The sequence below is a fragment of the Scophthalmus maximus genome, chromosome 16, assembly GCF_022379125.1.
Source record: "Scophthalmus maximus strain ysfricsl-2021 chromosome 16, ASM2237912v1, whole genome shotgun sequence".
NCBI classification, from domain to species: domain Eukaryota; kingdom Metazoa; phylum Chordata; class Actinopteri; order Pleuronectiformes; family Scophthalmidae; genus Scophthalmus; species Scophthalmus maximus.
This window is the reverse complement of record NC_061530.1, coordinates 14,197,071-14,219,658: the sequence shown is the minus strand read 5'-3', so window position 1 is coordinate 14,219,658 and position 22,588 is coordinate 14,197,071. Positions and strand designations below refer to the sequence as shown.

The 22,588-nt window shown below is 39.4% G+C and overlaps 2 protein-coding genes across 7 annotated transcripts in view; one reads left to right on the top strand and one right to left on the bottom strand.

The window, feature by feature from the left end:
- Positions 1-748: 748 nt before the first annotated feature.
- On the bottom strand, positions 749-6,950 carry zdhhc6 (zinc finger DHHC-type palmitoyltransferase 6). 3 transcript variants are annotated; one of them, XM_035613259.2, is made up of 11 exons: positions 6,659-6,950; positions 4,851-5,398; positions 4,619-4,710; positions 4,012-4,171; positions 3,704-3,862; positions 3,367-3,420; positions 2,932-3,099; positions 2,653-2,694; positions 1,721-1,866; positions 1,501-1,547; positions 749-1,411 (listed from the first exon to the last, which is right to left on the bottom strand). In XM_035613259.2, the coding sequence occupies exons 2-11, from the start codon at positions 5,115-5,117 to the stop codon at positions 1,311-1,313; spliced, it is 1,236 nt and encodes a 411-aa protein (XP_035469152.1). In that variant the 5' UTR covers positions 5,118-5,398; positions 6,659-6,950; the 3' UTR covers positions 749-1,310. The 3 variants fall into 3 exon arrangements, with proteins under 3 accessions (XP_035469152.1, XP_035469149.1, XP_035469151.1); XM_035613256.2 differs by having other exon boundaries at positions 1,721-1,869; positions 6,659-6,948; XM_035613258.2 differs by having other exon boundaries at positions 1,721-1,869; positions 6,722-6,948.
- Positions 6,951-6,990: 40 nt separating this feature from the next.
- vti1a (vesicle transport through interaction with t-SNAREs 1A) overlaps positions 6,991-22,588 on the top strand; it is a 103,989-nt gene continuing 88,391 nt past the window's right edge. For all 4 annotated transcript variants that reach the window (XM_035613262.2, XM_035613263.2, XM_035613260.2 and 1 more), the window contains exons 1-3: positions 6,991-7,182; positions 11,645-11,703; positions 12,633-12,743. In XM_035613262.2, coding sequence (XP_035469155.1) covers positions 7,089-7,182; positions 11,645-11,703; positions 12,633-12,743 — 264 coding nt within the window. In that variant the 5' untranslated portion in view covers positions 6,991-7,088. The remainder of the gene's footprint in view (positions 7,183-11,644; positions 11,704-12,632; positions 12,744-22,588) is intronic.

Here is a 22,588-nt window from a genome sequence, read left to right as displayed (position 1 = left end):
CAGGGGGCTTTTATTTGGCTAAATATTTCCTACAGCTCCTCTGGGATGTACCTGTATTTAAAGGATGATCGCAGTTAAACACTTGTGATCAAAATAAATGTCTCCAACCACAGTTAGGATTTGTGAAAGGAATAAATTATATGCAGATTAAACACAGTAGCAGACAGAAATATTTGCACAAAAAAAAGCCCAAGGTGCATACATATGTAACAAGCCTTCTATTTAAACTGTTGATACGTTTCACTTTGAGATTCTCAAGGTGTTTGCACAGCTAAATTCAAGAGATGCATAGATCCATGGAAAGATAAATTGTGCTAAGCTCATGCAAACATTAGGCAGCAAGTCCAAACATGCAGATGTTAGAGTAAATCCTCCTGCTTACTTTTGTACCTGTGTTGTATATTGGCAATCCCCCCCCCCCCCGGATTTTTTTTCTTCTATCTATCTGTGCAATGCAATAATTTATGTGCAATCCTGTGGAGTCTGAAGAGGCCTCAAAACCATCTCAGATCACAAAAAAAAAACAGACTCCCAGACTGCAGGGGACCAGAAGCGGGTGAACTACCCGAACACAACAAATTTCACACCCCTAACCCAAAATACCTAATTTTCTTTTTTCTACACAGCTAATGGCAGAGATTATCTTAAAGATCCCATGAAATTGTATCAGTACATCCTCAATGTCATGTACAGTATTTCCTACTGAAATTAGAATTTATACAAATCAAGAGGACTGAGGCAAACAATATCTCTTGAAGAAGAACTTTTTAATTTTCAATTTATACTTCGAGGCCAACAATTTGTTTTTACAAAAATAATAAAAGGAAATTAGGTGTTATCTCCATACTGTAGAAAGAGTTGCATGGTGAAGCCCTGGTGTAAGCTGGGCAGAGGCATTGCATAATTAGCAAAAAAGGACATCAACCAGTTAACACAACATATTCAAGTAAAAAGTAACATAATCACAATGAAGTCACATTAAAGCCTGGTGGCATTTATTGGAAATTAAGACTTTTGCTGGGTCTTACTTAAGTCAGAGGAGTCAAACTGAACCCAAGGGGACCAGTCCTTCTCATGAACTCTCTAATCTCTAAAGACATTGACAGCAAAGTGCTCAGTAGGACTTAGAGAATTATGATTCTTTAAAAAATTAAAGTTGGAATAGAAATTGTATTCAAAGTATGCAATTCTTGATGGGGATCCTGCAGCATTAGGCATGACATCTTCGGTGGACGTATGTTTATGAACACGGATGGACACCTTCTGTACAGTTTGACTCCCCTGCTCAACATAAAGCCAGTTGAAATACATCAATTCACTTTCTTTTCGCTGGTGCTATCACTGGCAGCTGTGTCGTAATGGCACTTCTCCACACATCGCCTTGGAAACCATCCCCTCACACGCTCTCCCACTGAAAGCCCAAACAGAAAGAAATGGCCCTGTTAATCTGAATCTAAAAAAAACCAAAAGATAAATTCAACAACAGCATAGGTTTTTTACCTCTCATTTGCTCATCATTCAAAACTTTGTCTCCGTACATCCACCATCTAAAAAGAATAAAAACACAATTCACATGAGCAAAAAGAACACAGTTTTGGTTCATTAATCTTGTATTTATTTGAAATCCTTAACTGGAAGCATAGCCAAACAGGCTCTTGGACAAACAATCATTATAAGCACCATTTTCTTTTTTTTATTTCTGTCAAACAAATGAACTTACTTGGTGCCACGGGTGGCTAGGATGGTGTCGCCCTTACTGAGGGGGATCCTGGGCTCCTCGGTGCAAGGGGTTCTGAAAAAGGTTTGGAGACCCTTTTTGAGAGGGCAGCAAGCCCCATTATAGTCCTCCACTGCCCTGTACTGGACCTGCTGGCCGAGTCATACAGGATATCTGGTTATTCTACTAACAACAACTCAATGCAGACAAGATACGTTGTTTATAAAGCCATGCTCCTAAATCTTAACGCATTAAAATATAGACAATCGCATTGAAATAGACAATCTGAATTATTTACTTCAACTAAAAATAGTGCAGTCAGTAGCTACTCTGAATAGGTGTGACTGTTTATACAGTGCAGGTTAACTGGCTTTTTCAATTTGTTTTCTTAAAATAAAAAAAATAAAAAAAGGTTGTTTACCCTCCTTCTTAGTATCTGTAAATCTATTTCCAAGTCAGGTGTGGTGGAGGAAAGTCTTTCCTGAGGTTTAAAGGTAATAATAATTCTTGTTCTATGTGATTACATTTTAAATTTTTTTTTCCATTCAGAAATGCAAAATCCTGATGCAGACCCTCGTGTCTGAGCATAGCTGACATTGTACAAGCTCTGTTTTTGATGCAATACTTTATTTTGGAAAACATTCACTGACAATTTAGTATCGATCAGACGAAACTCTGACTCTGGTCAATATGATACTTCAGCAGTCAGGCTGAGATACAGTAAGCGACAATGACGTGCTTTTATGACATTTCTGATTTCCTTAAAACTGCTCACACTCTCATAAAACAGCTCAGTTTCTCGGTGAACAATACAAACCTTTTCTCTAAAGTCACACAAAGCCTAGTCAGTCCAGTCTCCAGTATTCTCCTGTGTCTGGGCTTTATGTAAATAGACACCACATGGGTGTCACAGTAGGGGTTTGGCAGGTACTTACACTTCTCACTCGTTTATCAGTTTTCTGCTTCAGTTGCTCAATCTGTTGAAAGAGGAACAGCACAATTTTTTAAAGTTTCATCTCACTGTTTAACATGAAATGTGTGAGGGGTAGGATTGATCACATTCCTATTGGTCTAACAGCAATTTCTACAGATTTAAGATAACTTATCATTTAACAGAGAAAGACTTTCCACATGTGCACACAAGGACAGTAACAGTCAAAACAAAAACAACAGTGTAAGTATTACCCAAGTCCAAAAAATAAAACTGAACCTACAGTTAAGGTGTGCTGGTGACACTTTGGATGGACAGGCCACTCAATGCCGTCACCCTTGGGCGTCCCTGACCACGTGAAGACTTGCTTGAAGTTCAGCCAACGGCTGCTGAGGTCGTAAGGGAAGATGAACTCTTCCCCTGTTTGGTAGTGCTGTATTCTGTCTTTGGCCTAGTGGAAAAGACACAGGAATTGAAAGTGTGGGCAAGTGTTTCAATGGATCCGGTGTGTGTATGGGTGGTGTCAAATTTGTGTAACCAATGTACTGACAAGATGATCCTTGAACTTGTGTACCTTGGTCAAAAAGGGACATTTTAAAATTAAAAAATGGACTGTGACATCCTAAATTATTGTTTGATGAAAAACATCAATCCAGAACTTAAATGACCATTAACATTACATCAACAATATCGTCATAAGAAACTGAGATATTCTGACCTTTTCCTCGATCCAGGACTCGATCGAGGTCTTATTTCGAAGGATGACTTTCATCTGAAAAGGACAGACCGTTTCATTATCAGACGCAACTTATATTTTCTTTTATAAATATCTCCCTTAATCCTTCTCCCAGATATACACTGTGAATGTCTATTAGAATTTAGGATATTTAATGGACCAAATAGACAGCCGTCCATTTCTTTTACTTCTCTCTTTCTGGCTCCATCCGGCTTTGGCTTTGGGTGTTAGTGCTAAAATGATTGTGTTAAACATCACATTACAAAGCCAAAAGCTTGTGTTAATTGAAAGCACCAGTGCAACCTCATGAAACATTTACCTGTATGAAGAAAAGCATGCCAACAGCAATTGTGGTACCCAGTGCCAAACCTAAGGCAAAGAGTGTGGCAGCAAAGGCGGACACGCTGAAGGGCATGAGGGGTTGGAACTGACGCACAGCACTCATATCAATCTTCACTGTGCTCCAGCCAAATGAAATCTGCAGTGAGGACAATGAACACAGCTTGATATGAGTGGTGATGTCACTATCAAATGCTAAAATAGACCAGGTAACTCTGCCTTGAAAAAAAGCTGTGGTGACAATTAGCCATAAATAGCATTTTGTGGTTGGGTGAGGAGACTACTGACCCTCTCATACAGCTGCGTGTACATGGTCATAATGAAGATGATAGCAGCGTGCGAGCAGCCAAGAGGAGCCAGCAGCAGGAAGCTGGTGAAGTAGGCGTGGTTCATGTGGCCGCAGCAGTTGTTGATCCAGGGGCAGTGGTGGTCCATCTTCATCACACACCTGTGGGAGGGGAGGCAGAGGAGGAGAGGAGTGCTGGGGGAATCGACTGGTTGTTTGGAAGAACATAGAGTGGCAAGTTCATCAGCAACCCACACTGCATCTTTTTTAAGAATAAGAATACAGATAATGTGACAGAATGAGGTCTATTAGGGTTCTGTATGTTTGTCTGTTCTTGTCTACTGCAATGTTTAGTTATTAGGATCAGTCAAGGGTTCACTTAAAAGCCACACAAGCACTTGAGAGCACCACAGGAGCAGAAATACTTGCACTGAAGGGGTGCACTTCACAGAAGCAGAAAATGCACAAGCATGAGCCAGCTCTAGTTACTCTCTGCAGATATCTCAGAAATTTCCCATCATGGCTCCATCTCTGTGCTTGAGTTTTCTTTAAGTGAATCTCAAATGTGATATAAAACCTCTTCTTACTTTGGAATTAAATGTAAACTACCTGTTACACTTGCGACAGTGGTGGGATCTGGGTGGCTTGTACCCTTGGCACACTCTGCAGTATTGTAGGTACTGGGCCTCCTGTTGATTCTCCTGTTTTGGCATAAACAAATATGTCAAATTTCTAATGCAACATTTTAAATTATGTCACTCTGCATTAAATGGTACCAAACTGTTCTTTACACAATTTTAACAAATACGTGTAGAAAAACATCACAGTGCTTTGTACTTACTGGTCTCCAGCCAAGAGCGATGTACCCAGGTCCAACAAACATAGCATTGAAGTAGTTGTAGAGAATAAGGACTGTCCAGTTGATGAGCATGATGAAGTTAATGCTGCCACCTGTAGTGTCTAGAGGCCAGTACCAGATAATGGAGTCCAGAATTGCCATGGTGGAGCATATAGCAATGACAGACAGCGCAATGACTGGACCCCAGTGGCACAATCTCCGGACCTCATGGAGGTTCTCAAATGTCACAAAATACGCCAGGAAGTTCATTTTTCTTGCCACACTTACTACTAATATTTTGGCTATTAAGTCTCGAAATGTATTGACCAAGCTTCAAAAAATTTGTTAATTTGTTCCTCTGCTATCTTGCAAAGTCAGCGGTGTGGACAATGCACATGTTTTTTCTCGTCTTCTGGGAACCCGGCAACTGGCCTGGACTTGAGTCACTGGGGCTCCTCGTGTCCCATTGTTTCTTGCCCTGGCAAAGAGCAGCATCCTCTCCCGCCGATCTTTGCAGCACACTATTCTTGTAACAAACTCAAATTCCCCATCTAGGACACAAAGAGTGAAAATTAAAAAATCAATCCATCCATCCAATTTTCTGCCTGTTATCCAGGGTCTGGTCAGAGTCAGTGCTGCTACATTTCATATGTATTAAACAGTCAAATATTAACAGTGCAAACATTGATGTGATGCTCATGCTCAGGTAATGTACTGCGTCAAAACTATCACATAACTTTATATATGTTTGGGTGTTCCCCCGCTAAATATCAATAAATCATTAAATTTGACATATGAACTATCTTGAGTCTGTTCCATGTTCACAATAACTGCACCGATTGACGTATAGAGAGTGTGCCTGTTGTACTATACATACACGTTGTCAGTTTACTGAGTACACCTACTTAATACAAGACCTTTGTTTTACTGATTAAACATTGCAGAAAAATGTGTGCATTTATGTTTACATTTACGTGAAAACGTGGAAAAAAGGTTTATGTTATTAATTCAAGTTCTACATATTTGGTCGTTATTGTGTTTTCTTCAAATTTACAGTAATTTAAAATAAGATTCATGATTAAACCCAAAAATATTAAAGCCTCAATTAAATGTCGTTCTCATACTGGTTTGATAATGACATCTAAGAAATCCAAACCAATTTTTTATTGGTATTTTTTCATCCACCAATGTATTGTAATGGGATTTCTTTTTAACTCCCTAATATCGGTATAAGCCCCTAAAATGCCCATCGGTCAGGCTCCGGTTATCATTATATCAGAACGTATACAATATTTCTCCGCCTCTTGTATTTCTATTGCACATTTTTAATCCTTGATATTTAGCATTTTAGATTTAAACCATATATTACAATATTTTCGAACTGGGACTAAAAGGTGAACTTAAAGGAAGACACGTCAAACGCAAATAATACACCAGTGCGAGTCGTGCTCCAGCTGCACATGAACACATTTCTAGACCAATGACACACTGGAAGTAAATCCACAGCATCTGCTCGACAGCCACCTGAGTAATTAGCGTGTATGATACCAAGCAAGCGAATTCGTATCAAGCAGAAAACACTTGGCATCGATCAGACATCATGTCAGACAGTTGCGACGATTCTGGCTTTTTAAAAAAAAATGATTACACCTGTGGCTAAATATTATTTTATTCTTTCTAGCACCAGGGCTCACGGTTAGCTAGTAAGCTAGCTCATCCATCAGCTTGTCAAGTCAAGCGTATGCGGCTGGAGGAAACACAAGAGAAACACGGATAATACTGCGCATTAAAGACATAAAAAAAATGCTTACTTGCAAATGTGTATGTAGGGTTTCTATGGATGGAGAATAAAGCTGTCAAATGACACGACTAACCTGGCCACTTCCTTGTTGTCTTTCTGCAATTTCATGTGTGCACAAAGGGGAACCTTGTTCTTGGTGTGTCAGAAACAAGTACCCTCGAGCAGACTCGTTTTAAGTTAATAAATGTATTTCTGGGCAGAAATGCGAAAACAATGTATATATTTAAAAATAAACAATTAACATAAACGTGAGGAATATTTTACATCGTCTCGCTGTAACATTTCCAGTGTGGGAAAACAAATAAATTACAAAGTTCCGGGTCCCTGTCGAACATATTTCACTGCGACTCACGGAAGGGACTCCACTCGAGCCTTGTTGTTATTATCCGGAGCTAACTGTCAGGCAGAGCAAACCACCTGTTTTAAACTTAAACGTCAACATGTCGTCAGACTTCGAAGCCTACGAGCAGGACTTTGGAACCGCCACAGCAGAAGTAACCAACAAAATTGGCAGAATTCCCAAACTAAGTGGAGGTAAGACAGTTGCACTCGTGAGCCGAAACCGCTTAGCTTGTAGCGAGCTATCGGTTAGCTGCGAGCTAACGGAAGGAGGTGTAGCTTACTTCAGCGATATGGCATATTATCTTCTGTGAAGAAAAAATGTCACAGTTATTGATAAAACAGCAACAATGTTCCTGTAGTGGTGCATGAATGGCAAATAACAACGTATGTTCTCCATTAGTTAAGGTATGAATGCTTTTTTCAGACTTCTACCTCTATTCATTTTAGTTAATGTTTTTAAAACCAACGGTTTTTTATGAATGGGCATGATTGTGATACAACTGTTTGACTTCCTGACATTGTCTCTAGGGTTGTAAGTGCTGTCACCTTACAACAAGAGGTCAGAACTATTTGGAGAACAACCTTTTTGCCGGCAGACACTTGTCTATGTCATAGCAGGAGAAACATAGGTGTATTAAATAGCATTAATCATTGCTGCATTTTAATTGTGTGCACTCCTCAGGGCCCCTTGTGCTGTGCATGCGGTCTCAAATATAACAGAGCCATCATTAATGTTAGTTGTTACATTTGTGCTTTTACTGCTATGACAAGTAATATGTCTGCTGGTTTCTATTATCTCTCTATAGACGATGTAAATCAGGTGTACTGGTCGGGATTCAATTGCGTAGTGTGTGTGTGTGTGAATGAGTTCCATGTTCAACTGCCCTCTGCGCCGATAAATGTTTGAACAGGTTCCACCCCGGTGACTGTGAAATTTAATATGTGGATATAAAAAATAGATGGAAAGACCAATGACAAGACAAATGACATTATTTCACATTGTATGTCAGCCCACATGACCAGCCACAAGCTCTGGGTTGTTTATTTTTTTTTGCTTTGTTTTGAATACAGGGATTTCTCCTTGTAATTTGCACTTGTATATCACCCATGCTGTTGATTTAAGTTTCTGTGTTCACAAGGTATACAGCATGTCATTGTGTGCACCACAACAAATTTTAAAAGCACGTTGTACTGTGGGTCTGTCAAGTATTGCCAATTCACAAATATTTGAGGCTGTTTGATATGGATGCATATATTAAACAACAAATGAAGCATTAATCTCATTTTGACGCAGGTCTATAAAGTTAATCGATTAGTCTTCCTGTGCTTTAAAGAAAATACATTAATAGGGGGAGAGTACAGGGGATGACAGTGCACCTGGCTGATCAATCTGATTTGAACAAGAGGATGGATATTGATTTCTACTCAGAATCCCTTTTCACAAAAATGCTAAATCTAAAGTAATTTCAGATTGTGACATACAAACATGACATATAAACAGGGGAAATCTTAATAACAATCCATGTTAAAAAATAGATTTTTTGTTTTACTGTATCCTAATTTGTGGACAATTTTAAGTCCATCCAGCTATATACCTTCATATGTAAGCCCCAAATGAGAATAATAATATTGCAGTTGATTACAGTAAGTGTTTACAGAAAACAAAATACCCTTTAGGTGGGCTAAGCTTCGGACTCTCATACGATAACTTTCCTCAGTCAAAGTTTTCCTATATAGCTGATTCATTATATGTTATACTGTCTCTTTATACTGTATGTTTTTTTGTTCGTCTACAACTTTATTTTTGATCAGGTCGAATGATGCTCATTCAGCACAAGATCAAGGGATATGTTTACCGTGTGACGCTTTATTCGCACATTCAAACACATGACATCGCCCCTGTTTCAGTTATTGAGGCGTTAAAAGCAGACATCGTCAGTTGGTCATCATTGTACCGAAACTCTGCCAAGCTCTGTGGCCTATTTGCGCTTGTCTTTGTCCTTATGTACACAGATCTCTAATGCACATACGACCATGTTAATTTGGATTGCACAGAGTATGGCATTTAAAAGTGGAGCTTAATAGTCAACAAGCTTGCATTCACCGAATTATGTAAAAATAATAATAAAAAAAACTGACAAAAAATTGACAGTTTTTAACACCATAAAAAAAGAAGTTCCACTCTGATTTTATAGAGCAAAATGAGCGGTTGTATATTTTTAAAATATGTGTAAGACATCAAGCATCAATATTTTTCACATGAGCCACTGTAGTTGTGGTTGTGGCTAAAATGTCTACCATCTCTTGACAACTGCTCCCATTGTAAACTACTACTTTTAGATTTGTTTGCTAAAAACTGCTTCTAACCCCTACTTAGGATGTTTATCTTCTACTCGAGGCTCATTGGTTTTTCAAAGGGCACTGTCTCGCACAAAACCTTGGCTGACTGAATATTTCTGGTTTGGAATTGGCATCTTTGAAGATTCATGGCAGCCCATTCCACAGAGTAATTCCACATTGCTTCCTCTCACCATCTGTTAACTGTGTCAGAGTAAGCCCATATGAATATGTACAAAGCCAGAAACCATGAGTAGTTGTTCTATGTTTTCTGCCACCAACGGAACAGTTTCTAGTTGAATTTCAATTCCTTTCCTCCTCATTAAGGTTTTTTTTCTCATCCTTTCTTAAATCCCTTTGGCTTTTCTTCCTGAAGTGGCCGAATTTTGCCTGGGGTTTTACAGCCCTCTTTTTTTTAATGCATTAATATCTCCAGACAAAGGCCTTTTGTCATTGCTGTTGTTGTATCTCTCTATTTCACATGTGCACAATTGCTGATAATGGCCAAGGCGTGTGGGGGGAAAAATGTCCTTGGCCGTCTTCATTCATATAACAGTCAAATAAATGTGTTTATATATTTATTTGTTACCATCCACCAAAAACTGAGGTTCAAGGAATATTTGAATAAGAATACAATGAAATGGGCCTTATTCCATGAAACATGAACGACATTTTTTCCGACCTTTGACTGTTCATGGGAAAAGTTAGGCTGTCAGTCATTGCAACTCAAATATGGAACAATTTTAAGTAAAAAAAAAAAAAAAGTGTCCAAGCCCTATTTTTTGTTTGTTATTTACTCTATTTCTGTGTACAAAACTCCTCATCCATTTGTCAGCAGGTTGTAGTCTTAGTAAAAATCCATACATATTTCACAGCCCTCTGGCCTGGGCTTGAGTTTGAGCAAGGAAGCACCATCTCACCTTTGAGTGAATCGCCTCTGGCTGTTTACTGTGTAGGTTGTAAGGTCGGACATGGGTTTTAAAAATGAATTTTAAGACCTGGCAAAAGGTAATGTTGGCCCATGGTGCCTGAGAAATTAAGATTTTATCTGTTGCTTTGTGATATGAAGTTTTTTTGACTTTGCATTTCAGTTATTTAAAATGCTGGATGTTTGCTATCAGGACTGTTGAATTTTTTTGGTTAAATAGAAACATCTAAATTTATCATTGTTAAGCTTTTTTTTTAATTTATCAGTCTTTGATCACCTTTTTTCTGTTGAAATCCCAAAAAAGATGCCAAATCAGTTTGAAGACACTAAGCGTGCTGCAGTTTATTATGATTAGTGAATTTAGTATAGTACTGAATTATTATGTGCATCAACTTGGGAAACTCCCAACTGTTATGACTTACAGAGCCATTGTTAATGATAGCAGCAATACTACTGTGAAAATGGCTTTCCTGTTATTGCAATATCACAATCCCTGTTATTGCAATATCACAATGCATGTGACTGTTGAATATGTTGTCCTCTTGTAAACCTTGCACCATGGCTGTGATCAATACTTTTTTAATGATTTTTGTTCATTAATGAATTTTATCTGTTCATTTCAAAATGTAAAAATAAGGGTACATATCTTAAAATATTATTTTGTCTGACTAGCAGAGTCGCTAACCACCATATGTCTTAAACAATGACTTACTAATTGGTTAAAATGTAGGTTTTCAAACACATTTCGTGAATTTTGCTTCGAGTTTTTATCAATCTCCTTTGCTATTATCTTCTTCAAAATGTGTCGATGCTTGTTTGTTATACAACTAAACCAAACCTCTACATTTCCTGCAATTTGCTTTCATGGCAAAGAGCTAATTTCAGAACAAAGCCCAGTTCTCGTTCGTACAGAAAATCAAGCGGTGATGTTGCTGCCTTAAATAACAGTGGGATGAACTGTAGTTTACACGCCTCTTTGGAACTCTCGCCAGTCCTAATGAGTTTCAATGGGTAACGTGGAAGAGCAGCCACGGGGTGAGGTGCAGAGCAGTGCATTAGTCATTCTGAGCGGGACTCATACTTCTGGCAAGTGAGCAAAGCTGACACCTCCCTTCCCTTTGAGTCGGCACGAGGTGTCTCACTGCTCCTCAACAGAAACCAACAAAGGCCTCACTGACGCCAATAACTAAGAGACATCAAATGTTGGCTTGTCGTGTGGAGAGAATGTGTAAATATATCTTCAAATGTGTCCTCGTGTGTTGTTTTCTCCCAGCCTCTTTCTTTCCCTCTCCCCCGTCTCTTCCCCTGTTGTGGGGGAGTTGGGTTGTTGTCATGAATCGCTGTTCCTCTGTCGGCTGATCAATATGTTGCTGTTTTTTTCCCTTTCAGAGGAGAAGACACAGCTGGTTCTAAATGTCGACAAACAGCTTGAAGAAGTCAGAGAGTTGGTATGTCTTTGATCAGTAATTTTCTCCTCTTCCCATTTCCTAAATAATGAATTTGTGGAACGAGGGAGGAGACAATTTTCACTGGCACCAGACAACAGCACCTGTATTATCCTGGTGGTGACATGACATGCAGACACGCGCACACTTCACATGGCGGAGGGGAGGCTTCCTCCTCACATGATTGCTTTCGCGTAATCTTCTTTTAAGTGACACCCTTATGACACATTTCAAGCCATTATCTTGAGGTGGGAGTCTTCTTGTTGCTGTTAAAAAATGAGCAAAGTCACCTGACGGAGACAAATTGTTGTTGCAGTTGTCTTGTTATGTCACAGTGATTAGTTTCCCTCAAAATCCGCCACAGAGAGACCTGTCTAGCCACGCATCAAATGTACTTTTACTTCATTCACTGTGACATTGTTGGGCCTGTGCATGTCGCTGCATTGAAGACGCCCTCATATTTGATTGTGAATTTATTTAAGGAACAGACCGCCTCTGTTGCAACCTTTATCACAGCTGAGTGATGTGAGCACTAAGCAGGAGGCATTTCTTTTTATTACCAACACTGGATCATATTAAATTTAATGCTGTTGAAGTAACTTATTTTATAAAGTTTTTAGAGTTGTCCTGAGCAGCTTATTTGTCATATATAACCTTTTTCTGAGGCTTGGTATGGTAAGAGAAATAATGATCATTACAGAATAGGGAGACCTAGATTGTTATAGCATCTGTTCGGGAGTGCTATGAAAATGATTATAATTAAAAGTACATGTTTCGCCAGGCTGGTTCCTTCACATTATGACATAAATTGGCATTAGAATGATCTCAAACCCTGTCAGTTTGTAATGTTTTTATTCAAAAATGTTTTTTTCAGTGATGAAGTTGTAAAATGGCTTGAATGTTGAGTTAAGTGGATGAACTGTGGGTTTCAGCTGGAGCAGATGGACCTGGAGGTGCGGGAGATTCCCATCCAGAGTCGAGCAATGTACAACAGCAGACTGAAGAGCTACAAGCAGGAAATGGAGAAGCTCGAAAAAGACTTTGTAAGTACTTCAACACTTCATGAAATCTTTAATTATCATTGAAACATTACTGTTGTGATGTGCAACATTGGCATTTTGCAAATCCTCTTATAAAGTGTGACTTCCAGAACGTACATTTATATCTAATGCAGTTAAAAGTTGTCACATGTCTATATGCACATCTATTGTTTGGACTCCCAACCAAACACACACTCCCTCACACACACACAGACAGACACACACACACAAGCAGACCAATGCTGAAGCTCAGCAGTTCATCCACCGAGGTTAATTCACTGTTTGTATTTGAACTTGAAAGTGATGCCTATCGAGAACAGGTTGTGTGTGTTTGTTTTGTTGCTGCAGAATCTGGCCTTGTTTAGTAATTCATAAATCACTGTATGTGTTGACTTGATCTCTAGCCTATATCAAAGCTTTATGAACAGAGCAGTCTGCTGGGTCACTTTCTATAGTTCACAATGTTGGCTACCAATATTTCTCAAGGTACTCCACTAAATCAATAATATGAAAGAAATAAGAAACTATCTGTTGCAAATGAACCATTTGCTTGTTTTTGTCGTCTTTGTCTTTTCTCATCACCCTGATGTTGCAAAATATTGTATTTTCTTGATTGTATTCAGATCTTTACCTCGCAAGAAAGATCTTTAGGTATATCTTTATATTTTTGTTGTTGCCTGTTGTCAGTTTTGTTGTGCCGTCGCTCACGTGATCATAAACCTGTATTGTGAAATCATTTGACCTTGAGCTCCGGGGCAGAGGAGACATCCCACAAATCAAATCTGAAACGAAACCACAACCTCAGTTTGGGTTAGACAAATTAATACTATATTGGATGTTTTAAGAACTTTTACATAGAAATCTCAGAAAGACTGACAGAATTTCAGCAAAATTATCAACCTACTTCATTCAAAACCTCATTAAAGGTTTAGCTTTTTAACTCAAATGTTAACTTTCTTTCCTACTTTTTCTCTTTTGTAGCTCTTTTGTTGTATTAATGGAAATAATGGTAATCACACAAACCGAATTTTAAAAATGCAGAATTTTGTACTGCTTTTCTGATTATAGGTGAAGACATTCTAATTAGAACTGTTAAGTGTGAAATATTTTTGTGAGAATAATATATATTTGCATATTCTAGTAAATATGTGTACGATAATGCTGTGAATTATGACATACAACTCCCATGTATCTCATACTACATGTCCCTGACATCAACTGACAAACAACTGACGAACCCCCCCCGCGTCCTCACTATTCCAGGAGCAGAACAAACATTCAAACATGCATAAACAACCTGCGTGGATGGAGATATCGTGCTAGTGATCTGCGAGCACACCACTGAGATGTGCTAACGGAGATCACAGAGGAGATCTCTGTGCCAAGACGTTTTGCTTTCCTCACCGTGGGCATTTAATTGGCTGATGATTAATCTTTAACTTTTCTTCTCCCCACACTTACCGTGCCTAATCATCAAGCAGTTAACACCTGCTGTGGCTGATATTGGTGCTTATTTCCAATACCTGCATTAATGCCCTGCACTCACGCTATTAAACTAAGATCGATTTGCTCTTAATTTTTACTCGCGTATTGCTGCATAATTGACAGATTATATATATGTTTTATGTGTCAGGCCTCAATATATTGAAATGCAGCATAAGTTAGGTGTCACATTTTTTTGCTTGCAGAAAGAATAAAATGATATTGACCTGCTTCTTACTATGACTCCCCTGGTTTTACACCTCCGTGTGGTCTGGTCAGATCAGTGTACATTTAAACAAGGATCATCCACTTGGCACAGTAACATCTAGTATGTCTGGTTCCCTGTAAATCTGAGGCAAGTGTTCAGAAGGCAAGAACTTCAGCCCCCTCAGATGTGCCTCAGATGTGCCAAATGCTGTAGCCGAGCTCAGCCTCTCACTTCCTGCAGGCCTAGGGAGGACATGACACTCGGCTCGTAAGGCGTCTAGTGGAAAAAAGGCAATCTCCTTTCTTTTTAATGTAAAAAGCTCCGGCTTTGTTGTGCTTTCCGTGGATATCAAGGCCTTTCCACTCCCTCACTACCCAACCCCACCCCCTACTGGCCTCCCACGGGTGTCTCCCCCCTTAACCTGCTCTCTCATCCTCCCATTCACCCACGGTTTGAAGTCTTCCTACCACCGGTGTGCCAGCTTGAGACACAATTTCTGCTCCTTCCCAGACTCGGACTGAGTCGACCTCCGTAACCCAGCTTAAGACAATTTATCGCACAGACATCGCAAAGGTGTACATATGAGATGTAGCTCTGTTGGCTTGGCTGACAGCTTCATTGTGATAATAGAGGGGACAGTGGTACTCTAATGGTGCTGGGCCCCAACAAACTGGCCCTGTGTCAGCCAAAGGGGATGTCAGTCTGACTAAAAAAGGTGTAAGCTGGAGTGTAAGAAAAAAATTAAAAATTTGATGGATTCAGCTTGTTAAAGTTAGGGGAAGCACAATGGCATGGCTCTTAGCAGTGGCTTTGATCAGGCAGAGAAGAGGCCCAACGTAAGCTTAATTTAATGAAATCTATCGGGTAAACAGAGCCACCATCTTCAAAGGGCCACGCTTGGTCTGTCCCAGTGGGGAAGGTAGGGATCCACAGATGTCTGCTGTGTCGCACAAAATACAATCCAATTTTGACAATCTGACTCAAAGTCTGTATCATGCTAGTTGTAAATGTGGGCACGATGAGATGTCAGCCTTAAGCTTCATGAAGCAACATTGGCTCAGAGATTTAGGTGTTTTTGTTTGTCCTGGTGTTTGCTATTGTCCGTACATATTTTGATTTTTTTGATTGAAAATGGTTTGGCTGAATATGTTCAGTAAATGTGAATGAACCTGTAGTTAACATTAATTAAGGGGGTCTAATGTGGATTATATAAGATGTAGAACTAAAATGTTTTTTCAGTTAATGCATAGTCACAATTACTATCACATAGTAAATACTGTATACGATAGTCCATAGAACATCCTTGGATTTTTGAGTGTTGCTTGGTCGAAACGGGGCAGTTTTCTAAAATCATCTTTTGGCTTCAGTAGATTATACTTTTTTCACTTTTAGAGAAAAAACAAGCAAATAATCATGAAGATAATAAGCAGACTGATCGGCTGGAGTGTCAGTCTGCCTCCTGCTGGCATTAGTTGTTATGGTTGTTGATCTATTTCTGCAGCAGATGGCGGTGTTGCTCTAAGAATTTCCTTATGCTTAAGGTACATGACAAGGACAATATTGGGCACATTTACCAATAACTTTGCCCTTCTGATGTTTGAGTGGACTTGCTATGATAAATCCTTCCACTTATTACTATGCCTGATCTCATCCTTTATGCTCTGTAATAGAGACTGGAAATAAGGTTACCAGAATGTCCTTGTGGTAAAAAAAAATCTATTTCATGCTAAATCCATTGTTGTAGCTTTCCAATGTATGCATTTTGTCTCCCATGCCCTTAAAGTTAATTAAGGAACAAAACAAAATATGAGTCAAATTGTTTCAGGAGGTGAGTTCACTTTTTTTTTTGGTCTTTTCAGTAGTTGAAACATTTGTGGTCCAAATTTGAGGGTGTTTGTGTGCTAGGATCTTTGACTTGATAATGGTAAAGTATCAAGCCCTGCCAAGTTTCACTGTTGAACACTGTTGAACTATTTTTTCTGTCATTAAGTAGGAACACATGCCAGTAGTAGTCAAGGCAGTACAAAGTAGAAAGATTAATATCCTTTGATCAACCCCAATATTGGCTGAATAGAGAGCTATTGTTAATTAGTTTTTAATATGCTCATGTCTATACTATTTCATCAAGGACCATGGAGATGCCATTCATCCTCACGCACCAATGTTCCTTTTAAAACACATACAGTATAATAACTCAATTTTGATATGAGATTGGTAAATATGTTGTCACAGACGTGAAATATGTGATACTGGCAAATTGTGATTCACCTGAAGTACACTTGACTTCATAACAAACCTATTCAATGAGGTTTGAGTTATGATGGAGTGTTTTTCTTCTGTCTCTTACTCGTTCCTATTTACATTTATTCCATTATGGATATTGCAATAGCTGTTCCCACTTGTGTTTTCCGATATTCAATCATGAGGCCAAATGTCGCGGAGCTACAACTCTCTCTTTCTGACTGTGTGTTGGGGTGTTGTTGGGAGTTACAGTCACGGTCAAGCAGGACTGCCTTTTCCTTTAGTAAAAACCTTTAGATACTCCTACTGTCTACCCAGAGACATAATTAATGCATTTCCAAAGAGTCCGCCAACCTTGAAATATTAAACAATTTATTTGCCAGGTACACTGAGGTGAATGAAATGAAAAGGCTCTTGGTACAGATTTCATTTTTTTTTAACCTTGATATATCAGTTTCACAAGTGGTTATCAAGTGACCTTCTAGAGATAGCTTGAAATTTAGCCTTCAATTGCAGCAGACATCGAGTGCCATATCTAATGAATTGGACTTTTTAAGGAAAACCTGTCAGTGGAAAAATGTTTTGATTGAAATGTGGAAATAAAATAAGTTCATGATAATCATCAAATTGAATGCAAATTAAATTGGAACATTCGTCTTTGCTTCATTATCTTATATTAGCCAAGGAGGAAGGAGGTTATGTTTTAGCCCCTTGTCCGTTTGTTTGTTGGTTGGTTGGTTTTGAGCAGGATTAAGCAAAAACTACTGAATGGATTTCCACTAAACATAGTGGAAGGATGGAACATGAACCTATTAAAATTTGATCCTCCAGGAACTTTTTATCACTTTCTTAAACATTGCGAGACAGGAGATATATTTTTTGCAATTTTCACTGACATCCCAGGGACTGATTAATGGATCTTGATGGAAAAAATAAATAAATCTGGCATATTAAGGGGACTGATATCTATGAGTGTGATTCAATTTAAAAGGGACTATTGGCCGTTGGTGGAGGTATATGGTATCCATGCCATTCTAGTTGATTAATTATTTGTTCCCATTTTATCAGAATATACTGACTTGCTTTGAAAGAATCAATGAATGACTCTTGGCTTTTATGACACAGAGCTCAGGCTACATGTTTGAGTTGTCAGTAACAATATTTCAAGTTTTCCTCAAGTCACTTTTTTCTGTTTCCAAACCCCAGAGCTATTTGTTGCCACTGCATCCGAGGGTCATGCGTAATGTGTTCATCATTGGCAATGAATTATCATTTTCTAAGGTTTTTGTTATGCAATGTAAAGTATAGGGTATTGCCTCGGTGTGACCGCTTTCTGCTCTAATTCAGAGTTCAGCGTTTGAACTGTTATTTTCTCTTCATTCAAAGTATAGTAATATCTTCTCATGTATCTGGAGAGCATCCCCAAAATATCACCAAGAAGAATAGACCAAGATGAGGGGGCTTTTCAATTACTTACTGTATGAATGTTCACGTTGAATTTGTTTGATAAGCGGTCATGGACAATTCAAGGATGCAGGGATTGTCCAACTTTGGCTGACAATGGTCATAAACTCATTATGTCTTGGACAATTAGCAACCTCAAAAAGAGATATACGAGTTGGCAAAGTCATACATCAGAAAGTTGTGTATTTGTTCTAAGAAGCTAAATGTCATTTTCTAAAACAAATGCTGATAACTATGTTGAGATTTAGGTTTTGATGGGAGATTTTAGCACCACTGTACTTCCTGCGCTAACCACACAAGTAGTGATTATAGATTTGCCTTCTTGTAATCCATCTTGAAGGGTTCTTGTTGTTTGCCCCTTGTCCTCATTATGGTGACTCCTGCAAGCAACAACATGACAGACCAACATTTGTTGGATGTTAGACACTTTGAATCGCCTTAGGTTGCCTTGGCTTGCTTGTTCTTATTAAACACAGAGGAGCAAAGGCAGATCCACTCTTTTTACAGTTTGTTGCTTAACAACCCATCAATGACACTAAAGTCTAATCACTCAAAAAAGTCATAAAAAGACTCCCTCAATTGACTGGGATTCCCCCCCCCCCCCTATATTTCCTCTGAGTGCAGATTTAAGATGTAAACAAACCGATCTTCTTCTCTGCTTATGAATCCTGTCTTTCATTTGGAGGTTGTTGTGCATAGTATGTCTTCATCAAGCCCTTTGTGGATTTTTGGCATTTCCATGTCGTCTTTATTGTCACTAAGATGGGATTCATTTGCGGATTAGCCTTGTAGAAACATGTATTTGTATGGGTTTGATGACGTAAAGGCAGCAGTGGGTCAAATCTGGGTTGGAGGACAGTTCACAAGAAGGACAAACTAATAACTTGTCTTTGAGTTCCATTTTCATATTTCATTGTCAGGGGAAAAACATGTTCAAAATAAAAACCAGAATGTCACGTGCAATAGTTTGTTGATTCTCTTTTTGGAATCAAAATTTAATATAATATTTTACCTGTTTTACATTATTGTCGAGGCTTATTAGTAATCACTTTACTGAAATGTACTGGTGTAATTAGTTAACATGGAATCAATCAGAACAAATAATCGTAAACTGTAGTTATCATTTTGATTCCAAAATGGCCATTTTGGGCAAAGTATGAGTGGTCCCTTCCTGACTTGAACAGCATGACACTGGTGTCAACATTTGATGGCAGCATTAATAGAGTCAGGGTCTACAACTGCCTCCAACCTTATATTCCACTGCTACTATAGTCGTGCAAGCTGACAAAAAAATAAGTTATTACTGATCTACAGGAATTTTATTTCAGGGACTAAAAACCCAGTTGCAAAAGCAGCAAGTCTTTCCACGAGTGTTGCCTTTACTTTTACTAACTTGGTGTTACAGTTACTGGAAGTACAAGTGCAAAATTATCACAAAGAAAAATGTTTACGAACAATTTTATGAATAAAATAATCAGTGCTAAGATGAGCATCCCACAAAAGTTGGCCTGTCGTCCCTTCATTGTCATTAACACAATAAGTTCCTATCAGCAGTTGACTCGTAGAAATGACACAGACTATAATTTGTAAGCAGATCACCCCCCTACTCCTTCTCCGTCTCTTTACATTAACACTTGTCTGGATGGATGTGGTATCTGAATTATGCCTGGAGCACAGGGTTTTTTTCTTCTTGTTTTTGTGGGGGGGTTGTGTGCAAATTTGTCCGTTATCCTTTCTCGCAATCGTTTCCTCTCTCGCTTATCTCTCCTGGCCCCTCCAAAGTCGCTGTACTTCCACACACTGACAGTGATCAGTATAGCTTTCAGACACTCGTCTAACTGAGTCTGCCACGGAGCGAAGGGCCTCCCAGGTCCCCTCGCTGTCCTCGGGGCTTGTGTGATTGAGTGACTGGAGTGAGTGGGGGCCAAAGATAATAAGGGGGAAAATATAAAGACACGGGGCGATGATATGATAACACCCCCCCCCCTTTACTCCCCTTTCCACCTCCCCATCACTTTTTCTTCTGTTCTTCTTTCTGTCCTACCCCCGATTTCCTTGCACCGAGCCTGTCCCACGCAGTAGTGTAAACCAGAAGTGACATGTGACACCCACTCCCCAGTGATGTGCTGACAAGCGGGTACTAGAATAGGTGACAATGTTTTCCCTTTTTTTTTTGCCAGACTGGCTTAAATATGGTGAGGAGCATGAAGTATTTATGAAATATATTATGAATCATGCGGTCTGGGTTTTTCTTCCGTTTTTTAGGCAGTCCCGTTTGCTTTTTAATAAGAAAGTCTCAGAGAACAGAGGAAGAAGTCTTTACACTGCATCTTTACTGGTGTTGTTTAATAGTTAAAGCTCCATGTTTACACATGTTTTAACCCCTGCTCACACCGCCTTCACACGCGCACGCACACGCAGACACACAATTAAACTTGGTTTCTTTCTCTTACCCTAAGTGTTTCTAATGAGGGAGTGTGCCAGAAAGAAAGGGGAAGTGGTTTTGCTCTCAGCGACCAACAGTTTTGCCTTTTCTCGGTTTGTTTTTGAAGCCTGCAGTGGAATCTGGCTGTGGCCTTGATCAGAATTACATTGTGGAAGATAAATTAGGGATTTTTTTTTTCCAATTATCCCAGAGGTTGGCCACCATTAGATCATCAGCCTACTCCTGCAGTGAGACTAAACTCTTTAGTTTTGTTTCCCACATCACCATAGAGCACTTGTTTGTTCTGCATTGTCAAGCTTTTTGTACATTATTGTCTTTGTATGTTTTTATTCAGAAATGATCTGTTTCACATAAATGCTCTACTTTACTTGCTCGTATCAAATGGCCAAGAAAACAAAATCTGTTGCCTCTTAAAAAAACAATCTAATTATTAAATTGCTCATTAAATTAATTTGTGTAGTTCCTAATTTTGCTTTTATGTTTTATGCTAATTTTGCTTTTGAAAATAAATGACCAACATACAAGATGTTTTGCTCATTTTCAACTGCACAGTTTATTCCTGGGTTCAATATAGAATGTTCTTTGCTCTATTTGTCTTTTGAAACTGCTTCAGATGTGAAAGCAACTCTCTCTTGCCCTCAGTTGGGCATTTCTCATTTTTAAACTATAACTATAACCACTATTTCTCATAATTTTTGAGCCACTGTGGTCAAATTCCAGTACAAAACCTTCCGACTCCCAGGAAACGGGTGAGTGTATTGGGAAGTTCAGGAGGGCACATGTTGGAAGGGCTTTGGAAAGGGGCCTGACTGGCCTCATCAGCATTTGAATGTGTTCTTGCTAGTGAAATAACAAAGTATACATAAATATATGGAGATAATGATCTGGCTAAGTCCCTGTGTGTGCTGCTGTATTCGTATGCTAATAAGCTAGCTATTCAGCACCAACAATGGTCACATTACAAGAAAAGGCAAAGCACTGAAGAAGATAGTCTTCTATGTGCATGTCCACTGATGGATGCGTACACGCACATGCTCAGCAGGCCCGACTCCTCTCCCTTTGTGTCTAGTTTTTTTTTTATTATTACATTTTTCAATTTTAGATAACACTCCAAGAATAGACATCAAACAAAAATGAATCATAAATCGAGGTCAGGAGTGAGCCTCTTTCCAAAGCAGAGAAAGGGTTAAAAGTGAAGGTATTTCTTTCTTTAAAAAAGGATGGTAAGACTGATAGGAGAGGAGCTCTTCTCAGCAGAGGGTTCAGTGAACCATATGTAGGTAGCCACAGGCTAATGGGCCGGTTGGTCCCTGGCTTGCCAGGTATCCTGCAATGCACCCCCCCCCCCCACACACACACACACACCCCTCCACACACACTCACTCCTCGTCATCCTCCAACAGCCACCCCTCCCATCTTTGCTCTGTGAAAATCCCTCCTCCACTTTCCTCTAATCTCACCTTTTTCTCTGGTGCTGACCCGGGGAGGCCCACTTTATTCCCCACTGCATGCCAGAAGCCAGCGTTGTGATCGGAGCCCAGGCCCCTGTGCCGGTTCCCCCTCTTCTCTACTCTCTCCTTGCCCTGGCTGCCCCCCTCCCCGACGGCTCTGCTCTATTGATTTACTCCTCCAACCAATGCTGTCTGTCTCTGTCTGCACCACCAGCACCTAGGTCCCTCATCTCTATAACCCTCCCTCTTTCCCCACTTTCTCTCTTTCCCTCTCTTGCTCTCTTCTTTCATTCTTTTCATATTTCTTCTTCCTGTCCGTCTTTCTTTTTGTCCCCTCCTACACAACCCTGGGCCAGGGGAGAAAACCTGACGGAAAACGGGGGAAGGATGGGGGTGTGGTAGGGGATACAGGGCCTTTGATTTTTCATTAGAAGCGCCTCCATATTTTAATATTGGGTTTAATCGGGCCCTCATGCCTTAAAGAAATAACCACTGAGAGATGATCCCCTGGCCTTCAAAAAGTATATGGTGCTTCTTCAATCAAAGCCCCTCCTTG

What these genes read in the sequence shown, in the direction of transcription:
- zdhhc6 (XM_035613256.2), bottom strand. Translation starts at nt 5,117, where the DNA reads ATGAACTTCCTGGCGTATTTTGTGACATTTGAGAACCTCCATGAGGTC. An exon ending in CACTGTCGCAAGTGTAACAG is followed by an intron (nt 4,172 to 4,618) that starts GTAGTTTACATT and finishes CCCCTCCCACAG; the next exon opens with GTGTGTGATGAAGATGGACC. An exon ending in GAATGATGAGCAAATGAGAG is followed by an intron (nt 1,412 to 1,500) that starts GTAAAAAACCTA and finishes TTGGGCTTTCAG; the next exon opens with TGGGAGAGCGTGTGAGGGGA.